Source organism: Lepidochelys kempii, chromosome 2 (assembly GCF_965140265.1).
Source record: "Lepidochelys kempii isolate rLepKem1 chromosome 2, rLepKem1.hap2, whole genome shotgun sequence".
Taxonomy (NCBI): Eukaryota; Metazoa; Chordata; order Testudines; family Cheloniidae; genus Lepidochelys; species Lepidochelys kempii.
Genome location: NC_133257.1, coordinates 58,351,585 through 58,371,945, shown reverse-complemented (window position 1 = coordinate 58,371,945; position 20,361 = coordinate 58,351,585). Strand labels below are relative to the sequence as shown.

Genomic DNA, 20,361 nt, shown 5'->3' with positions numbered 1-20,361 from the left:
AAGTCAGATACCTCCCCGTGGAGCTCTGAGATGTACAGTTATTCAGTAGTATTTGGAAAGCACTTTTTTAAGATGCTTGGATGAAAGATGAGTGGAAAGCACTTTTTTTTCTGGGAAATGTTTTTACAGCTCCACTTCATGTTTCTATCTAAAATTTTCTGCAAGCTGCTAACGGGATAATTACTATAATGCAAAGTGGCTACGTAATACATAGTAGTGAGGAGTTTAGTTCCTTCATTGAAAAGAGGGAAGATGCTAATTTTATAGATGTCTAACTTAAAGTCTCTTTTGGGAGTGTGAATACAAAGAAGAGCATTCTAGGGTCATTTGTGTTGTCATACTATTCGTTATGTGCTGTCCCAAGGTACTTCCTCAGCTACCAAGGGTGCTGCATGGCCTAGCCAGTTTGCATGGTCTCTTATTCACATCACTCACACACTCTATTTCTTTTCTCCAATTGTACCTTTAATCATTAGATTCCAAGCACTGCAGAATATAGCACAGACATGTATCGGAGGAGCCTTTCACCCAGCTTTCTCTACCACAACCAGCTCACTCTCCCAGGCCTCCCCCTTACTTCCTCTTCCTGCCAATTCTATATCTTCCCTAGGGAGCTAGTTACCTCATTAGCCCAGTCATTGCTCCAAAGTGTCAACAGTCCCCACCACAGCAGGTTAACTGATTCCAATTAGGCCTGTAATCTTCTACAGCTAGCACTCTGTCACCTGCACCTATTTGTATTATGTTTAGTGGAATTGTTGTAAATGATGCATGTTCATATTTTGAAAGAAGGTTTTCAGAAAAATACTTATGAAAATCATTTCTTCTAAGGAAGCAAATCAGCCATTAAGGAATTTCCTTTGTGGGTTTGCTTTTCCTTAGATTGGATGGCTCTTGAGCTACTATCAAGTAACAATATTTCAGGTAACTTTAGGTATCACCATTTATTACAGCGCAGAGTTAGGTTCTATGAATATCCTAGATTTTGTGCCGTAAACCTCCTCATCTAATAAACAAATTACCTAGGTAATAAAATTGCAAATTAAATCCATAAAGCAGTATGCACTAACCAAGGCCCAGAGTCTAAAATTTGCAATGCTACTTGAGAGTTAAGGTGGTACTCAGCATGAGTAAAAGTAGTAGATTTTGGCCCTAATAAGATAGTGGGTCAATGTACCCATACCAGTGTATCTTGTGAGTCATAAAGCAATAGAATATGCATAATCAGCCAAATAACTAGTTACTTAACCCTGCTATTCTAGACATCTAGCTTCCATTCAGCATTCTCTACTAATAAAAGAAAGGGACAGAAGAAAAAGCTGCTCCCTTTAAAACTATAGACTTGGTATATAAAACTATACTATAAAACTTGGTATAGCCAGGGCATCCACAAGTGTCTGTGACTCGGAAAGCCTTTGGAAGGGTCGTCTGGCTTCAGTTTGTGGAAGACCACACGCATTCCAGTAGCGGTGCTCCCTGTTGTGCATTTCTTGCCAGTGACCGCACTGTTCTGTTATGGTGGTGCTTGGACACTGGATGCCCTTAAAAAGATTCCCATGGTGAGGATTAGACAGCAGTACTGCAGTAGTCCTGATATTTTGCTGTGCGCTTATACCTAAGGCATACCACAGACACAGAGTATGCTATTATTTAGCAAAAGCAAAAACAGTTGGTCAAGGTGACCTCTCCAGCAAGCTAAATATTTGCTTGTTTAATAAGGGCACACCCGTGGCTCAACACTGTTTTGGGGGGTTGTCTTTCTTTGACCCTCTTTAAGACAAACAACACGTGTTTCAGCACCTGTTGTTTTGTCCTCCCACTTATTGCTCGGTTGAGTCAACCTCCCCTGAGGCGAGTAACACAGCTCCTAGGACTGCACCCAAGAACTAGCTGTGCTCCCCAGCTGTACGCTTCCTGGCAGCGAGTGCTGTGCTGAGTGCCGTAGTTACGGCTATTGTAACAAAGATGCTCGATGAGCTTTGTGCCACTGCCGTTTTTGAGGGCGTGAGGCTGTGTGGTTCACCCTGTCACTGCCTGCTCTTTAACCTTCAGTCCTTCTGTGCTGTACAGCCCTGACACCAGCCGCCTGCTCACAGCACGATGGCCTCACCCTGGCTTCCACCAGCAGGGTGACGCTAACAACCCCTCCAGTCCCGAGTCTCCCGCAAACCGTCTCCTCTGCAGTGTCCTGTTCCTGTCACTGGCCCCTCACAGAAGTTATTCAGTTGGCTGCCTCCAGAGAAACAGAGCATACACCTTCCGAGTGGTTTAACCGAAGACACACACTTTATTACATAGCACTGAGATAATTTTCTAATAAACAAGAGTAAGTTTATTAACAAAGACCAGAGATTTAAGTGATAACAAATAAGAAGAGAAGGCTCATGTATGGTTACAAGTAAAACAAAACAACGCAGACTTTCCAGTGACTAGAACTTCATTTCAGCAAGTCACATTCTTTGTCTATGCAGGTTTCTCACTTACCTAACATCTCCAGCAACCCTTGTATTCCAGGGTAATAGGATCCAGTTTTCAAAGGCTCAGAGGGTGCTGTACCCTATTGTCCCCTCAGTAATGGATGCCAAAATGGTTTTCTACCTCTGCTTATACTTCCCAAAGTCTATTGTCTCTGTTTAGAACCAGGAAGTTGTCTTGGGGGTGCAGGATCCATACTCATGGTGATCACTAAGCAGTCTCCCCACCCTTAAACCCTCCTCATTTAACTTGATGGCTTTGTTTGCCTTCTATGTAGATGTACTTTTCATTGTCCTTCAAGGAATTACCTGCCTCAATTTACATTGGAGATGCAGGAAAACAGATGAAACAACATGCCTTTGTCTAGGACAGGCTGGGATTATAAATGACTTGCGAAACACCTTTTAACAACATATTTCCAAGCATATATAATGCTTTACACACCGCCAAGGCCAGCGTGTTACCAGTTCACATACAATACTCTCATGACAACTTTTAGATACAAATTATGACGACAGTGTATTTGGGCAATGAGTGTGTCAGGCCAGATGTGAGTTATGATATGGTGTGCCCTCTGTCAGTTGGCATTGAAGGACTCCCTGGGTCACCATGGGTATTGTCTCTCTAGAGCAGTGGTGGGCAACCTGTGGCCTGCAGGCTGCACACGGCCCATCAGGGTAATCCACCGGCAGGCTGCTAGACAGTTTGTTTACACTGACTGTCTGCGGGCACGGCAGCCCGCAGCTCCCAATGGGTGTGGTTCGCCATTCCCGGCCAATGGGAGCTGCGGGAAGCGGCACGTGCTGCAGGGACATGGGTATTTTAGGAAAACAAAATCTAGTGATCTTACTGTTAGAAAACAAGAAACAATTACTGTGATGGTGAAGAAGCCCTTGCACCAGCTTCTACTGTAGCAAACACCCTAGGAATGTGAGATACTGTATTCTCTCATGCTTTGGTAGGGCAAATGGTTTGCTACTATTCTAGATGGAAATTTCGGTAATGAGGAGTAGTGTAACATAGGGCAGGATGTCATTGATGATTCAACTAGGCATGAGTTCAGCAACATTGATGCTGAATACATTTCTGAATCTGAAAATTGGTTTAATATGCCAGAGGTTACATGAATCTCTCAGGGTTTGCAAAGAATGTCTCAGGCTGGAAAGATAGCAACTGAAATAAGGTAGTAGCAAAGAGCTTAGAAGAATTAGCATCTAGCAAACTAATTGCTCTGTCACAGGTAACAGTCTGGCAATACATACATTATTCTAGGGGGAAATCTTGGCCCCATGGAAGTCAAAATAAGTTTTACCACTAACTTCATTGGGGCCAGAATTTCACCTCAGTATTGATCCAATCTGTGCTATTGCTACGAAGATGTTCACCTTGTTTACAGCTTTCTGGGAGGATCACTCTGTGGGAGAGGATGGATAGTCCTGTGGTCAGGGCATGATCTTAGGACTTCAGAGACCTGGAATTCCCTGCTCCACCACAGACTTCCTGTGTGACCTTGGGCAAGTCAATTAGTCTCCGTTTCTCTCAGCTCCCCATACGTAAAATGAGGATAATAGCGCTGCCCTACCTCTCCGGGGTGTTGTGAGGATACATACAATAAAGATGCTAGGCACATACTTGGGACAGATAGTACATTGAAAACAACGCTATGTCAATGAGCGCTAGAGCAGGTATGCCCCCTCCAGCTTGGAATCAAACACGCCAGCTCGAAGTGGAGACGTACCCTAAAAGAGAGATTCTGATGATGCATCATTCAAATATACGCAACATTAAGACATGTCAGGTATATGAGATGGAAGAGAAAATTTATTTTTGCTGAATATAAGATTACAAAATGCTACTTTGCTTTTACCAAAGTATTTTGCCTTCCATGACCTTAGCTAGTCAGATATATTAGAAAACAAAAACAAACAGCCAAGGATTGATAAACACTTAAATGATGTTTTATTTTTATTTTCTTCGGTCTCTCATCTCTCTCCCTGACTGGTCAGATTAACATATATATTTATGACTATGCAGGAAATATGGGAGGGAAGATTTTCCCATGATTACACATGTATTGTTACTCAGTGTAGTAATCCAAGATTCAGCCCATTACCAATCAGTTTGGCTTTACCTAGAGGCCATTGTCCTGTCGCTGATGTAAAATAGATTTGCAGATAAAGAATTAAAAAGCAGTCTTTTAAAACAGAAAATGCTCAGTGCCGCAGTTAGAATTTCATTGTTTATATATGGAGTCATTAATACATGGTTTATGAGTTGCTTAGGACTAATTTGTATATTATTGAATTTATTCAGAAAACTGGATGATGCTTTTATGACTCTGCTGGAGAACAAACAGAGCTAACGGGTGACTCACAGCGCTTGTTCTGGACTGTTGACTCCATTCTTAACTCCCTCAGCACCTCCCTCCTTTTATCTTTCTTCAATGAACATTATGAGAAGTCTGCCCTTTGTTTCTTTTTGAAGAACACAGAGACACATAGCTCCATGGCAGCCCCAAAGCCAGGTACCTGCATTCTCCTCTGATCTACCTGTATTTCATCCCCTCTTCCATCCTATCCGCTCTCCCATTCTCTATGGTTCCAGTTCAGATTAGAGTTAAGCATGTGCTTAAGTGCTTTGCTAAACTGGGGCCTATCTGATTCAAAAACCTGCTTCCTGGATCATGCATTTTCACCCTCAGTTGTCATCTCTTGCCTTCCCCTTCTTTATCCTTATACCACTTTCCTCATCCCAAATAGACTTTTCCTGGTCTCTTGCTGACACCCCCATCTTTGGAAAAATTCCTTGCGTGATTTCTTTTCACTTTCTAACTATCTACATGGTCATTTTCCCTTTTTATAACAAAGTTCTGGAGAAAGTGCTTTCTCTTGCCTCTCTCACCACTATCGCTAGTTTGCTGCAGCACAAACTCCTTGACTACTTTCACGCCGGCTTTCAGTCCTTCCCCAGTACCAGCCTTGCTTCTCCCTGCTTGCTTAATCACCTATGCTTCCGATCATGATTCTTTTGACTCCTTTTATCTGACACCATTTCACTGTGACCTTTATTCCTCCTCCAAAATGTTTATTCAATAATACTATAGGGTAACAGAAAACCTTTAAAGACAAGATACAGTTCATGTGTCTCTGATGAAAGAATGAAGATAGCAGTGCAAAGTGCTATTAGCTACTTGACCATATTAATAAAGAACTCCATAAAATAACAAGATTGTTTTCACATGTTCATGGTTGTGTTAACCACGGAACAAAAAGTATGGTGAAATGTTTGTATTGTGTTCATTGTAATATCATGAAACAAGTGAAAAATTAGAATAGAAAACCTGGAATCATGGGGTGAAATCCTGGCTCTATTCAAGTCAATGGAAGTGTTGCAATTGAGTTTAAAGGGACCAGGATTTCTCATATTCATACTAGACAAGTAGAGAGATGCTTGCCAAAAACAAAATTAAGCAAGCAAACTCAGATCATGTGCAATAAGATGCCCTCATGAACCTTACACATATAATGATAACGTAAGAGTCGTGAAGAATAAGATATGAGCCCATGTGGAGGATTAGCAACAATGTTTTTGACTATGACAAAAGTTTTCTCTGGTGGAATCATCCCATTCTACTGCCAGATAATCAGTCCATTGTGTCTTCATCTTATTTTTCCTTGCCAGATCCATCTTACATAGTGCTTTATACAAATATGGAATAGCTTTCTCATTAAACTATTTTTTTAGAAGAGGAAGCTTCCAAGTAAGTACTTTGGTCAGTTATTTGTGTAATCTTCTGGTGTGTGTTACATATTTAAACTGGTAGTGAAATAGGTCAGAAGGAGGTGAACTGAAGAGGCAGCTTTCTCAAACATAAGTTTTTATCCTTTTATATGTCCCTGTCCCCTCCCTGTATGTATCCCTTTTCCATCTCTGAAATATTACTCTCATGTGATCATCTGGATCTGTGGATGAAACTGGGTTACTATAGCAAATATGGAGATTTTAAACTGATTAGATCTCACTGCATCCAAGCATTTGTCCAAGGTATTATTAATATATCTAATCATATAGCTGTAGATATATATATAGCTGTGGGAGGGGGTTGTCTTCTTCTGCAGCATGGGGCATGGATCATTGGCTGGCTTGAACTTGAGTAAATGGTGGATTCTCTGTAATGTGAAGTTTTTAAATCATAATTTGAGGACTTTAGTAACTCAGTCAGAGGTTATGGGCCTATTACAGGAAGGGGTGGGTGAGGTTCTGTGGCCTGCAATGTGCAGGAGGTCAGACTAGATTATCATGATAGTCCCTTCTTCCCTTAAAGTCCATGAGCCTATGATATCTTGCTTCTAGGACAACATACAGGGCCAGTGCTGCTTTATTAATTAATTATTATTATATTTATTATTTATTCTATCCTGGTTGAATATGAAGTAGTTTCTTCTCCAACTTTGAATCCTTTCCTTTCTAACCATTCATTTGAAATTGCTTATCGAGTCATCACACCATTTCTTCCTGCTTTCCAGTTTACAATGCTTCAAGGGTTTTCTTGGCCTTCTCGCCTTCATTCATTTTCTCTTGCTGCTCATCATCCAATTGCTCATTGTTTGCTCGCTTTCCAGCTTCAAGGCTCTGATTCCTGCTCTCTGTCCTCCCATGTGAGCAAGGATCTGGAAGGCTCTGCCTTGTGAGGGGTGGAGGTCAGAGGGTCAATAAGACCCTCTCCGTATTCCACAGTGTGAACCAAGATCTGGGGGGGTATCAGAGCCCCTCGTCTTCCCTACATAGCGTCCAACAGTGAGAAGGGGCTCAAGACTCACCCTTCCCCCTGATGTAGTTCCTTCTAGGAGGAAGAGGAAAGTCAGAGAAGTGCAGGGGAGTGTGGAAAGGAAAGGAGGTGGGTCAGAACTATTGAATGGGAGATGTCAGGGGGGACTTCAGATCTCCCCAGATCCTCCCCATTTTTGTCTAAAACATGCCCCCACAGTGATGGGGAACTGGAAAAGTCTTGTTCAGTGGACAGCACAGGCACACAGTGCTGAGAGGAGGTGGGGAGTTGAGAACAGGCTTGCTCGGTTCATGGCACAGAGCTATAATGCAGAGACCAGGGTAAGAAGCAAGAAATGGGCATGTTTGCTGCATGGCACAGTACACAGCATTGAAATCTCAGCTGGGAGCTGAGAACAGGCACGCTTGGAGCATGCACCAAGAACATAGTGCTGAGGTTGGGGTAAGAAGCAGAGATCAGGCATACTTGATACACGGCACAGACCCACAAGCCCTGACACCATGAGAGGGGGAGGAGGTACCCACTAAAATGAATGAAGCAGTTGACACTTCTCAGAGCTATTGTTTCAGGCTTCATTCAGCTGCCAACTTCTCATTGAGATGAATGGGCTATTTCAGATGTCTCTGAGCCTCCAGTGCTACAGATGGATGTGCAGAGCCCCTTCCCATATAGATTGGGGCAGGGACTCCGCATCTCCAGTCTCCTGCCTCTTCCTGCCTCCAGCTGGTACTTGCACTCCTCACAGTCCACCACTTTCCCTCTTCCCCAAGCTGGCAAGAGTGTGGAGGATGGAGTGGCAAGTAGGAACTCTGTGTGTGTGTGTGTGTGAGAGAGAGAGAGCATCAGAATTATGCAGTGGGGTATGTTGTGGGTAATCTCTTTCCCCCAGACACCGCACACCCATGTCCCCCCACCCAGAAGTCTGTCTCTCTCTTCAGTAAATGTCTCCACTGTTTCCATGCTAGCCCCTGTGCTGCTCTTGCATCCTCTCCCCAGCTCTTCAACCTCCGAGGCCTGTGCTGCTCCATGGGGAAGGGGGCTGAAGAAGGAGAACCAGGTTGGACAGGCAGATAGAGGGGACGTGAGGAGAAGATGAAGGGGAAGTGAAGGGACTAACATGCAGCCGGGGAAATCATCACCAAGGAGGCAGAAGCAGTGGATGGGGAGAGCTAGAAATTAAATGCCCCAAAGCTTCATTAACACAGTTAGTTTCCCAGCAGTACCTCATGCCCTTTCAGAACATTGAATTAGCTACACTCAAACCTCTAAAAACCATGAGATGAAGAGTTAAGGTAACATAAACTTAATCTTCTCAAAACCAGGAAGTAAAGAATTAAAGTACACATTACCCCTGCAATGTAACCTTAACTCTGCCCTCTTTGGGAGATGCCCCGACACACTAATAATGTACAAAGTAGCACTCCACCCTCACAGCTACTAGTGAACACTGTGAGAACGGAGCCCACGAGCACTGTTGGACACAGTCTAACATATTCTCTTTGCTAAGGCAAAACCTGGGTGTAGCAAATGGGAGCTACTTACACCTACTTATGTTCAAACATTGAGCCCATTACGCACAATCCACCCAGACTTGCTAAATGTTACCACCCTGTCACCTGGGTGCCCCTCAGTGCCACCTGGCAGAGGGCCCTCATTGTACTGTAATGCATATCAGGCCTGATGCACTCATTACCCCCAACACGCTGTCATCATAATATGTATCAAGAAGGTGTCATGTGAGGTATCATAGGTAAATTGGTGACATGCTGGTCCCAAAAATCATTATGTGACATATGTTCGAGTTGAGTACAAAGGATTATAGATGTGTGCTGGAAATATGTTCTTAAAATGGGTTGAGGAGGCAGGGCATACACCCAGCCTGCCCTAGACAAAAGAATGTGTATCTACATGTCTGACCAGCCTGATTACTGGCAGAGGACGATGAAAGGACATTTATATAGAAGGTAAACAAAGCCATTAAGCTAATGAGCTGTAGAGAAGATAGTTTAGAGCTCAAGTTGGGGGGCAGTTTCAAAGAAGCTACATGAATTCTTTACATTAGTCTTCACTGCAGAGGATCATGAGGGAGATTCCCACATCTGAGACATTCTTTTCAGCTGACAAATCTGAGAAACTATCCCAGAGTGAGATGTTGATAGAAGAAGTTTTGGAACAAACTAATACATTAAACAGTAATAAATCCCCAGGACCAGATGGTATTCACCCAAGAGTTCCGAAAGAACTAAAATATGAAATTGCAGAACTACTAACTATGGTATGTAGCCTATCACTTAAATCAGCCTCTCTTACAAATGACTGGAGGATGGCTCACAGTTCTAGGTGCCTTGAGCGGATATCACACAACCTTTCACCCTGGCCCTAAAGATTCCAAGACATTTCCACAACTCACAATGCCCCAGAGTATCCAAATACTGCTCACAACCCATAGGACAAGACCACCTGGGTGCACCACTACTGACACAGTTTATAGCGGTGGTTCTTAAAGCCGGTCCACTGCTTATTCAGGGAAAGCCCCTGGCGGGCCAGACCGGTTTGTTTTCCTGCCATGTCCGCAGATTCGGCCTATCGCAGCTCCCACTGGCCGTGGTTCGCCGCTCCAGACCAATGGGGGCTGCGGGAAGCAGCGTGGGCCAAGGGACATGCTGGCTGCCCTTCCCGCAGCCCCCATTGGCCTGGAGCAGCGAACCGCAACCAGTGGGAGCCGCGATCGGCTGAACCTGTGGACGCAACAGGTAAACAAACCGGTCCGGCCCGCCAGGGGCTTTCCCTGAACAAGCAGCGGACTGGCTTTGAGAACCACTGGTCTATAGAACCCAGCATTAAAATGAGGCTTACATGATCCTTTGAAGTACAAATGAACCTCTCCTCATATCACAGGAAGAATTATGCCACCCCGCGCCAACTAATCCCCCACCACTCAATACAACTAACACAGGGAGTGTAGCTGGAATGCATGCTGATAAAATGCTGGAATTCAAATCTGTGGAACACAGCACAAATAATGGCACATTCTCTTAGAATTTCCTCACGTCTACGTGTTGCGGCACACACATCTCTTATTGAACCGTTCCCAGTGGCTATTGCCAGATCTGAGGGACAGAGTTAAGGTTCTGTTGCAATGGTGGCATGTACTTCTGCTCTGTGTTTCCTGGTTTTCAGAATTTTGAGAGTTGCTGAATTCATTGTTCTGGAATGGCATGGACAATGCTGCACAACTTTAATGCTGTTTTGTCTCTCTCTCCTCCTTCACTCTCCATCCCATTTCTGCCCACATACCTACCTGCTTTGAGTTTCAGAACTTGTCTAAACCATAACTTCCTACTGCTGACTGCTTTAGAGAATGCAATCCTCCTTTTGGGTACATCAATACAATTTCATCTCCCCAAATCATGCTCCCTATCCCAGATTTCAACTTTGCTTCCCAAACTCCTGGGATCAGACTTCAGAGTAACAGTCATGTTAGTCTGTATTCGCAAAAAGAAAAGGAGTACTTGTGGCACCTTGGAGACTAACCAATTTATTTGAGCATAAGCTTTCGTGAGCTACAGCTCAAACTTGACCATGAATCTATTTCACTTCCCATATCTCCTTATCTCTAATACCTCCTTCTCATATCTTCTCTGTGCCCCCTTGTTTACATGACCAGAATTCACCCTTGTCAAGTGAGCTGTAGCTCACAAAAGCTTATGCTCAAATAAATTGGTTAGTCTCTAAGGTGACACAAGTACTCCTTTTCTTTTTGCGAATACAGACTAACACGGCTGTTACTCTGAAACCTTGTCTTGAATCTACCTCTACTGAACTCCTTAGTACACACCTTAATCATTTCCTGACTCAGTTAGTATAACAACTTCTTCTTTGGACTTCCTGAATCCCTATTCTCTACACTACAGGGGATCCCAAATGCTACAACCAGGCAACTCTCTGACTTAGAAGTCAAGATTCTCCCCTCATCCTTCATCACCATGACTGGCTTCTTATCCATTTCAGAATGCAGATCAAAATTACTCTCCTGCTTTTGGAAACTCTCTATGAACTTGCTTTGCCATGCCTCTTTGAGGCTACATTCAGCTACCTGCTTAACAGCTCACTCCATTAGTTTGAACTTGGTCCCTGATTCTCATTTGCATGTTAAAACCCTGTATGGTATGACTGGCATTTCTTCATGAAAGCATCTTTCCATCCTCCTTTCAAGATAAGTAGCCTGAAAGAAGAGGTTCTTCAATCCTTACCTGCTTATACCATTCAGCTGCCTCTTCTCTGACCTTTCTCCCTGCTGTATCTATTTTTCCCTTGCTGCACTCTGCTGGGCACTGGACCCAGTGCTGTAAGACGCACTCTTCCTCTCCATTCTATGTGTTGCTGGGAAGTGTTTTGTGATGCTGTATATGAAGGATGTATTAAAATAAATGGCATTATACATGAGATTAGGGAGAGCATGATGCAGAATGTTTCTTTTCAAACAGGAAGGCAAAATCTCTGTGATTTGCTTACAGTGCAGCTTGTAATTAGTAAAAAGAAAAGGAGTACTTGTGGCACCTTAGAGACTAACCAATTTATTAGAGCATAAGCTTTCGTGAGCTACAGCTCACTTCATCACATGCATATCGTGGAAACTGCAGCAGACTTTATATATACAGAGAGAATATGAACCAATACCTCCTCCCACCCCACTGTCCTGCTGGTAATAGCTTATCTAAAGTGATCATCAGGTGGGCCATTTCCAGCACAAATCCAGGTTTTCTCACCCTCCACCCCCCCACACAAATTCACTCTCCTGCTGGTGATAGCCCATCCAAAGTGACAACTCTTTACACAATGTGCATGACAATCAAGTTGGGCTATTTCCTGCACAAATCCAGGTTTTCTCACATCCCCCCACCCCCATACACACACAAACTCACTCTCCTGCTGGTAATAGCTCATCCAAACTGACCACTCTTCAAGTTTAAATCCAAGTTAAACCAGAACATCGGGGGGGGGGGGGGGTAGGAAAAAACAAGAGGAAACAGGCTACCCTGCATAATGACTTAGCCACTCCAAGTCTCTATTTAAGCCTAAATTAATAGTATCCAATTTGCAAATGAATTCCAATTCAGCAGTTTCTCGCTGGAGTCTGGATTTGAAGTTTTTTTGTTTTAAGATAGCGACCTTCATGTCTGTGATTGCGTGACCAGAGAGATTGAAGTGTTCTCCGACTGGTTTATGAATGTTATAATTCTTGACATCTGATTTGTGTCCATTTATTCTTTTACGTAGAGACTGTCCAGTTTGACCAATGTACATGGCAGAGGGGCATTGTATGGTGCCAGCAACTGCTGAATTGGAATTCATTTGCAAATTGGATACTATTAATTTAGGCTTAAACAGAGACTTGGAGTGGCTAAGTCATTATGCAGGGTAGCCTGTTTCCTCTTGTTTTTTCCTACCTCCCCCCCCCCAGACGTTCTGGTTTAACTTGGATTTAAACTTGAAGAGTGGTCAGTTTGGATGAGCTATTACCAGCAGGAGAGTGAGTTTGTGTGTGTATGGGGGTGGGGGGGATGTGAGAAAACCTGGATTTGTGCAGGAAATAGCCCAACTTGATTGTCATGCACATTGTGTAAAGAGTTGTCACTTTGGATGGGCTATCACCAGCAGGAGAGTGAATTTGTGTGGGGGGGTGGAGGGTGAGAAAACCTGGATTTGTGCTGGAAATGGCCCACCTGATGATCACTTTAGATAAGCTATTACCAGCAGGACAGTGGGGTGGGAGGAGGTATTGGTTCATATTCTCTCTGTATATATAAAGTCTGCTGCAGTTTCCACGATATGCATGTGATGAAGTGAGCTGTAGCTCACGAAAGCTTATGCTCTAATAAATTGGTTAGTCTCTAAGGTGCCACAAGTACTCCTTTTCTTTTTGCGAATACAGACTAACACGGCTGTTACTCTGAAACTTGTAATTAGTGCCATTAGTGTAAGATGGCACTTTATAATGGAATCACCAAGTAGGTGAGCTGAAGCAGGAAATTCTTTGTTTACTGGGCTCTCTGGGCCTAAAATAGTCTCAATCTATTCCACTGCTAAATAAGGGCTCCAGTCTCTGTGGAGGAAGGGAGTGTCACAGCCCTACCATCTCCCAAATTCACCAGGAATTACACCAGTCTCTGCCAGCAGAACTGCGTACAACTCAGGTGGACGGCGATTAGGGTTTCTGCCATTGACCTCCACAGGTTTTCTACCAGATGTGGCCAGCTCTTACTCCTATCAGGGGTCCAAAGGAGCTCCCCTGGCAGGAGGTTGACTGGTGCACTACTGAATCAGCAGGCTCCCCAGATGCCCTGGCCACACAACTTTTCCTGACACCTCCAATCAGTATTGGCTCTTTTTTCCTTAGAACTGAAATTGCTTTTTTTTTTTTTTTGCCACCACATGCTGAGGCCCTGGCAGTTACCACCAGCAAAAAAAAACATCCTCCAAGGATTATTGGGTCATTGGCATCACTGGATCTTAATACTTGTTTAAATACAGATCTGTGTGTAAGGTGCCCAGGTAAACAACATACATTTGATAATTTTCACTAGTCAGGCTTCCAAAAATAGTACGAAACAATTTAAATAATGATTTACAAGTAAGCATGTATATGTGTAAAATGAGTGTATTCATTATATATCATGTTTGCCTTCTCAAACTGTTTTTAAATGTCATAAAAGTGTTTATCTCCTCCCCAAATTACTACTTTTCTCGGCACCCTGATGCACATTGGCTTGGGATTCTGGAGCGAATGGTGGGATTTAGGACCGCCCTGGATTTCCAAGCTGTGTTGTCACCCTCATTTGTGGAAGAGCTGTGGCTATAAATTTCATCTGGCTGTGAACCTGCTATGTCTAGGTCACAGTAAATAAAATAAAATTAAACCACTTGGAGATCGGGGAAGTTGCTAACAACAGCAGTCAAATGGTCTTCTCTGCCAGCCAATCCTCAGAGTGGCTTTGGGGTTAGCCTTGGATGTGTGTATGGGAGGGAGGGATAAGGTTATCCATACTTTCAACCATAATGACAGCTGCTAAGTGAGTACAAGAGGCAAGAACATAAAAGAATGAAAACGAAACATTTCAAATTAAAAGTTAAAACCTTAAGAGCCCCCCGCTGAAAGCCCCATGTGCCAACTCCTCTGAATTCTGCACACGAAAGGTTTACAGAATCAGGCCGTAAAACTCCAGATGGTGATTGCTTCTGTTCTGAAGTAACTGTGTTGCTTCCCTTAAAAGAATATTCTAAAGATCAAAACTTAAGAAATATTAGAGAGACAAGGTGGGTGAGGGAATACCTTTTGTTGGACCAACTTCTATTGGTGAGAGAGACACACTTTTGAGCCATGCAGAGCTCTTCTTCATAGCTTCATGTGGCTCGAAAGCTTGTCTCACTCACCAACAGAAGTTGGTCCAATAAAAGATATTACCGCACACACCTTGTCTCTCTAATATCCTGGGATCAAAACAACTATAACTACACTGAATCTGAAGAACTGCATCTGAAGAAGTGAGCTGTAGCTCACGAAAGCTTATGCTCTAATAAATTGGTTAGTCTCTAAGGTGCCACAAGTCCTCCTTTTCTTTTTGCGAATACAGACTAACACGGCTGTTACTCTGATACACTGCATTCGGAAATATTGTCATTCACTGCCATCTAGTGTTAATCTGAGAGACTGCCAAAAACAGCAAATGACTGTCCTCTGATTTTTATAGATGTAGTGGTTTTTCATTTACAGACCCCTAAAATATTTCGAATGGAGGTGTGGACCCCTTTGGAAATTCAACCTGTGGCCTGAGGATCCCTACCATAGAAGTTTTAGACTGAAAACTGACTGAACAGAATTCAACTATAAAGGTAGCATGTGCTCAGCCTGGCACTTGACACAGCATGAGAAAGGGCATTAAACTGTGGGCTTCTATAGTACTGACACCACTTCTGACTTTTGACCTGTAGGTGGGGGTATTTGCACACTTTTGATGGATCAGAAAATGGAATGCCTTTTCTGGGATCTGAAACTTTATTTTCACGAAAAAAGAAAAGGAGTACTTGTGGCACCTTAGAGACTAACCAATTTATTTGAGCATGAGCTTTCGTGAGCTACAGCTCACTTCATCAGATGTTGAACATCTGATGAAGTGAGCTGTAGCTCACGAAAGCTCATGCTCAAATAAATTGGTTAGTCTCTAAGGTGCCACAAGTACTCCTTTTCTTTTTGCGAATACAGACTAACACGGCTGTTCCTCTGAAACCTGTCTTTATTTTCACGATCACCTTTTGCGCGCCCCTTAGACAGACTGTGGACCCAGAGGGGTCTGCAGGCCACAGGTTGAAAACCACTGGCTTAGGCCAACATTTTCATACATGTGGGGCTGAAGTTAGATACTTAACTTCATAGTTTTAAAAAAGTGGCCTGATTTCCAGAGGTACCGAGCACCCCCATATTTCACTGACAGTAGGAACTGCAGATGCTCAGCAACTCAGTCAGGCCATATGGCAGGACTTCCCTGGAGCCCCAGACCCTGGATGCCCATCTGAGGACTTCTTGGCTTCATAGCAGGGAGCAGAGACTTGATTAGAGCTGGATCTCCCAGAGCTTCCAGGACTTACAGGCTCCTGGCTCGGACTAGCTCTATTTTAAAGTAATAGCTCTGTTTAGTCAGTGGAAGCTGCATGCACTTGGAACCTTTGAAAGCCCTTATTTTGATGCCTAAATATGAACTAAGGTGCCTGACTTTACCCTAGTTTCAAAATCTGACCCACTGCTGCCACAGTTTGTCTGTGAGGTGTCACTCTGGGAGTGAAGAGCCACCTGATGAGCAATCTCAGAAGAGATTCCTGGACATCTTTACAGAAGCAGCTCTTAGGAGAATGGTCACCACTTGAACTTGAAAGCGGGAGGAAAAGGGGAGGGGCAAAGCTGGGAAATGTCCTTCATCTTCAAAAGAAGCGATCAATAGAAGCTGTATCTACTTGCACCTGTGGCTGCATTCAGGCCACAGAACCCAAGAGGCAGCAATGGCTCAGTAAGAGTTGCATTGAAGGGCAGAGGCACAGTGGCCTTCCTGAGCCTTCCTGTTCTCCCATAGGAATCCAGGAATCTTCAGCAATCCAGCAGCTGACTGCACTTCACCTTTGGTAGTCCCAGCAGAATAGCTGTGAGAACAGAGAGAGCCTGTTTCTTTCCCTGCTCTCATTCAGCAGCAGTGTCAGGGAGTATGAAGATGAGCAGATACTAACTAGCTCCAGCTCTGGACTATAGCCAGTTTTGGGTTAGAGTGTTGAGTGAGGTGATATCCTCACTGAAATCATAGTGCGGTGTTATATATGCTACCTCACTCTAGGCAGTTTTAAAGCACAAATGCCATTAACTTGCACTGAGGGTCCCCGCCTTTTGTGTAGATTAGTGAGGTTCTACATAGTATGACATCATTCTCAGTACTTAATTTACCATTACCTGAATAATAAGGTATTCTTTAGAGAATGAGTAAAATGATGTGCAAAAGCTAAAAGTAAAATATGTCTGAACACAAAGGCAGAGCACTAATGGTGACAACCAAATACAGACATAAGCAGTTTATTGTTACCATTTCTGAAACCGAAAATACATTGCAGCATTTCAACAGTGCAGTTTAATTAATGTTTATGGCATACATACATGTATATTATTTTATTGCACATATGCATTTTATATTCTGTAAGTAAATAACAAGACCCAAAGTGCAGATTAAGCTAAAAGATGAGTTCTTATGGTAGAACCCAGAGTAAAGGTATGTCTACAATGCAGCTGGGACCATGCTTCCCAGCACAGGTAAACACATACATGGTAGCTCTGAGAGGCTTTGGATATGTACCCAGTGGGTTGGGCAGGTTTGGACTCGGTTGGCTATCCTGAACCACCACTCATGGTGCCACGGCCACACTGCTATTTCTAGCACACTAGCTGGAGCAGCAGTAGTGTGTGTCTGTTCACCTGTGCTGGAAAGCACCATGCCAGGTTTGTCTACACTGAAACTTAAACATACTACGTATAAAGGACAATAGTTCAAAGTGACTGACAGAACTAAATTCTGCATTGTGCTATTTGTATTTTAGGATGTACTTATCTGATGGCAGAATCTGGCCTTTCAGTTGCACAACAGCTTCACAATCTTACATTTATTTTGTACCTTTCAGGGCCTGATCCTGCAGTCCTTACTCAGTCAAAACTCCCAATGAAATCAGTCTGGCTCAGCTTCTTGTTTTATATTAAATGATTTTTGACATAAAGTGATTCCCTTCCTCATTTTCCCCCCAAAGTCAGGTTATTATAGGAATTAATATACTTTGAATCCATGAAAAAAAGATGTTCATAACAGCAGAACAGGTCAGTAAATACAGAGCTAAGAGGTTTACTGTATTTCTTGTAAACCCTAATTAGGAACCTGTTCTATACTTGTGTACATGATGTGAGTACCATTAACATTACACATGGGCACTAGAGGAGAGGAGACCCTAAAGTAAAGCAATTTTACAGATAATATATGATGTGACAGTCATGTTCAGAAAGAGTTGTCATTTTCAGCTGTGCTAGAGCTAGGGACATTTTGATTTTACAGCTTTTAACACAGTATCCCATTTACTGTTCATGCGTTCTAACTGCTGTTTCCTAAACTTATGCTGAAATAAATCATTACTGTCTTCATCCTCAGCCTCTGATACTATCTCCATTTTTTGTATGATCAATTTAATGAGCTCATGCTGTTTTTCCAAGAGCGTTGACATATCCTTAAGCCTAAAACAAAATAAGTATATACATAGAGAAAATTTTAAAATCTAGTTTTACAGCAGATTTCATAGAATCATGAACATTAAAGATGCAAAAAACCTATTAGATCATCAAGTTCACACCTCTGCCAAGAAAAAAAAAAGTTCCCTAGAGTATATTTAATATCTCATGCCATGGTGCTTCCCCCATTTCAGGAATACTGGGTTGGAAAATGAGCTGCATGGTCCTTAAGAAAAGTGATATATAACTATACATTTTAAATATAAGAGCAGGGGTCTGTCCCATCCTGAAGTAGAATTATCACTTGCAGGGCATGATCCTGCAAAACCCTTTCTATCCACAATAGTTACTCATTTGTATAGTCCCAATGATGTAAAAAGGGCCAGATTTTTAAAAGTATTTAGGTGCCTAAAGAGGCAGATTGGTGTCCAGAGGATTTTCAAAAGTGCTTTGGCACCTGCCTAACTAAATCTGGCCCAAAGGGACTACTGACATTTCTGAGGATTTAGTATTAGTCCTATAGAATGCAATTTGACATGTACATCTTTTTGTTATCTTTTACAAAAGAAATTAATTACAAAAATGGAAACCATCCCCAGAAACTGTCTACCATGAGTTATTGAATGAGTGTTTTGAAAACTCCAGTGGTGGTCCAGTGGTAGAACAATGATACTCAGACTGAGGCTCGGGAATTGCAAGGGGCTCCTTAAGGCGTTGCCTCTGGCTCTTTGCAGCACATGATATTAAAACACTCAGATTTAATTATTAACCAATCAGGATCCTTTTACTACGTTATTAATCAATTGTAGAATACTTGGTTAGTCATTCTGCTGTGAGAATTATATATATATACACACACACACACATACATACACATACAAACTCACACATACATACAGCAAAATGACTGACCAAGTATATGGTAAATGAAACAATAAATTCACACTTCTGTGGCTCTTTTGGGCAATGTTGATCGCTAATTTGGCTCCTGAACCACTGAGATCTATCACTGGCCTAGAACATGGAAGACCTGTGTTCAAGTCCCTGCCCTGTCACAGATGTCCGGTGTGACCTTTGGCAAGTCATTTAGGCCCAAATTTTTTTAATAAGATTTAGGCTCCTAAATCAGTTATGGGTTACAACGCTGAATGCAGCAACACCTAAATATATTTAAAAATCTGGACCTTAGTGTCTCTGTGCCATAGTTCTTCATCTGTTAAATGAGGACAATAAGACTTCACTACCTCACAAGGCTGTTGTGCATCTAATACATTAAATATTGTGAAATATTCAGATATTATGTGATGAGGGCCATCTGAGTACCTTAGATAGATTTAATTTCACTTTATGAGTACAACACTAAGTGCTATGACACTGGCATTAACTGAAAATATATTCGCAATGCTGATTCTGCTTATTAGTGCAGAAATAAAACAAAAAAATTAAATACCTGTATTTCTGCTTCAAAATTTCCAGTTCTAAAGTTGTGTCAGCACTCTGAGCATCTGTGACAGAGTCTTCAAAACCAAAGCAATAATTGAACACGCTCTAAACAAGAAATTGTTTAGACATTACAATTCAGACATAACAGTGACGCACAAAACCCTAGGGAGATAAATGCAGCAATTTCTCCTCCCTAGAGTGAAGGTTGCAGCTTCTATCATAAAGCTATATTTTAGCACCCTTATAACTTTGGTTTAGAAAATGTATTTGGCTTGAAAACAGCTAGATTCACTTTGTCAGCACAATAACATGTTCCCTCAAAGTCTGGAAAAAAATATTCTGTGCTGCAGGTCATTAAACTATTACCCTTGTTTGTACTATATTAGTTTATCTCATATTTCTTTGACTTTCTCTGCCAAGCTTCTCACATGGTTATACTTCCTTGAAAACTCATGACCAACTATAGATGCTTAATCACAACTTGTTTCTTCAAAGTTATGTTATTTTTGTTGTGGATAGTTTGAGGCCTAATCCTGTGCCCAGTGATGTCAATGGAAGATTTTGCCATTAACTTTAATGAGGGCAACATTGTATCTTCTGGTCCCACTCCTGCACACTGAAAAATTAATGACAACATTCCTATTGACTTCAGTCCGTGAAAAAGAGAGCCCCAAGTGTGTGTCAGCATTTTACTCTAGGATACATCAACTTACCATAAATCCACAGTATCTTGGCCTATTAGGATACACAGTGATTGATTCCTGGTCCACCCGACTTAGGAACCAATATGGCAGCTTCTTCTCTAAATTTGTGTGAAGATTGACCTAAACATATTTTTGCATTTAGAGTA

General features: G+C 42.4%; 1 protein-coding gene across 1 annotated transcript in view; it reads right to left on the bottom strand.

The window, feature by feature from the left end:
• Positions 1–17,777: 17,777 nt before the first annotated feature.
• TRPA1 (transient receptor potential cation channel subfamily A member 1) overlaps positions 17,778–20,361 on the bottom strand; it is a 61,434-nt gene continuing 58,850 nt past the window's right edge. Inside the window, exons 25-27 of the mRNA XM_073329391.1 lie at positions 20,225–20,335; positions 19,519–19,616; positions 17,778–18,074 (exon numbers count right to left, since the gene is read on the bottom strand). Coding sequence (XP_073185492.1) covers positions 17,876–18,074; positions 19,519–19,616; positions 20,225–20,335 — 408 coding nt within the window. The 3' untranslated portion in view covers positions 17,778–17,875. The remainder of the gene's footprint in view (positions 18,075–19,518; positions 19,617–20,224; positions 20,336–20,361) is intronic.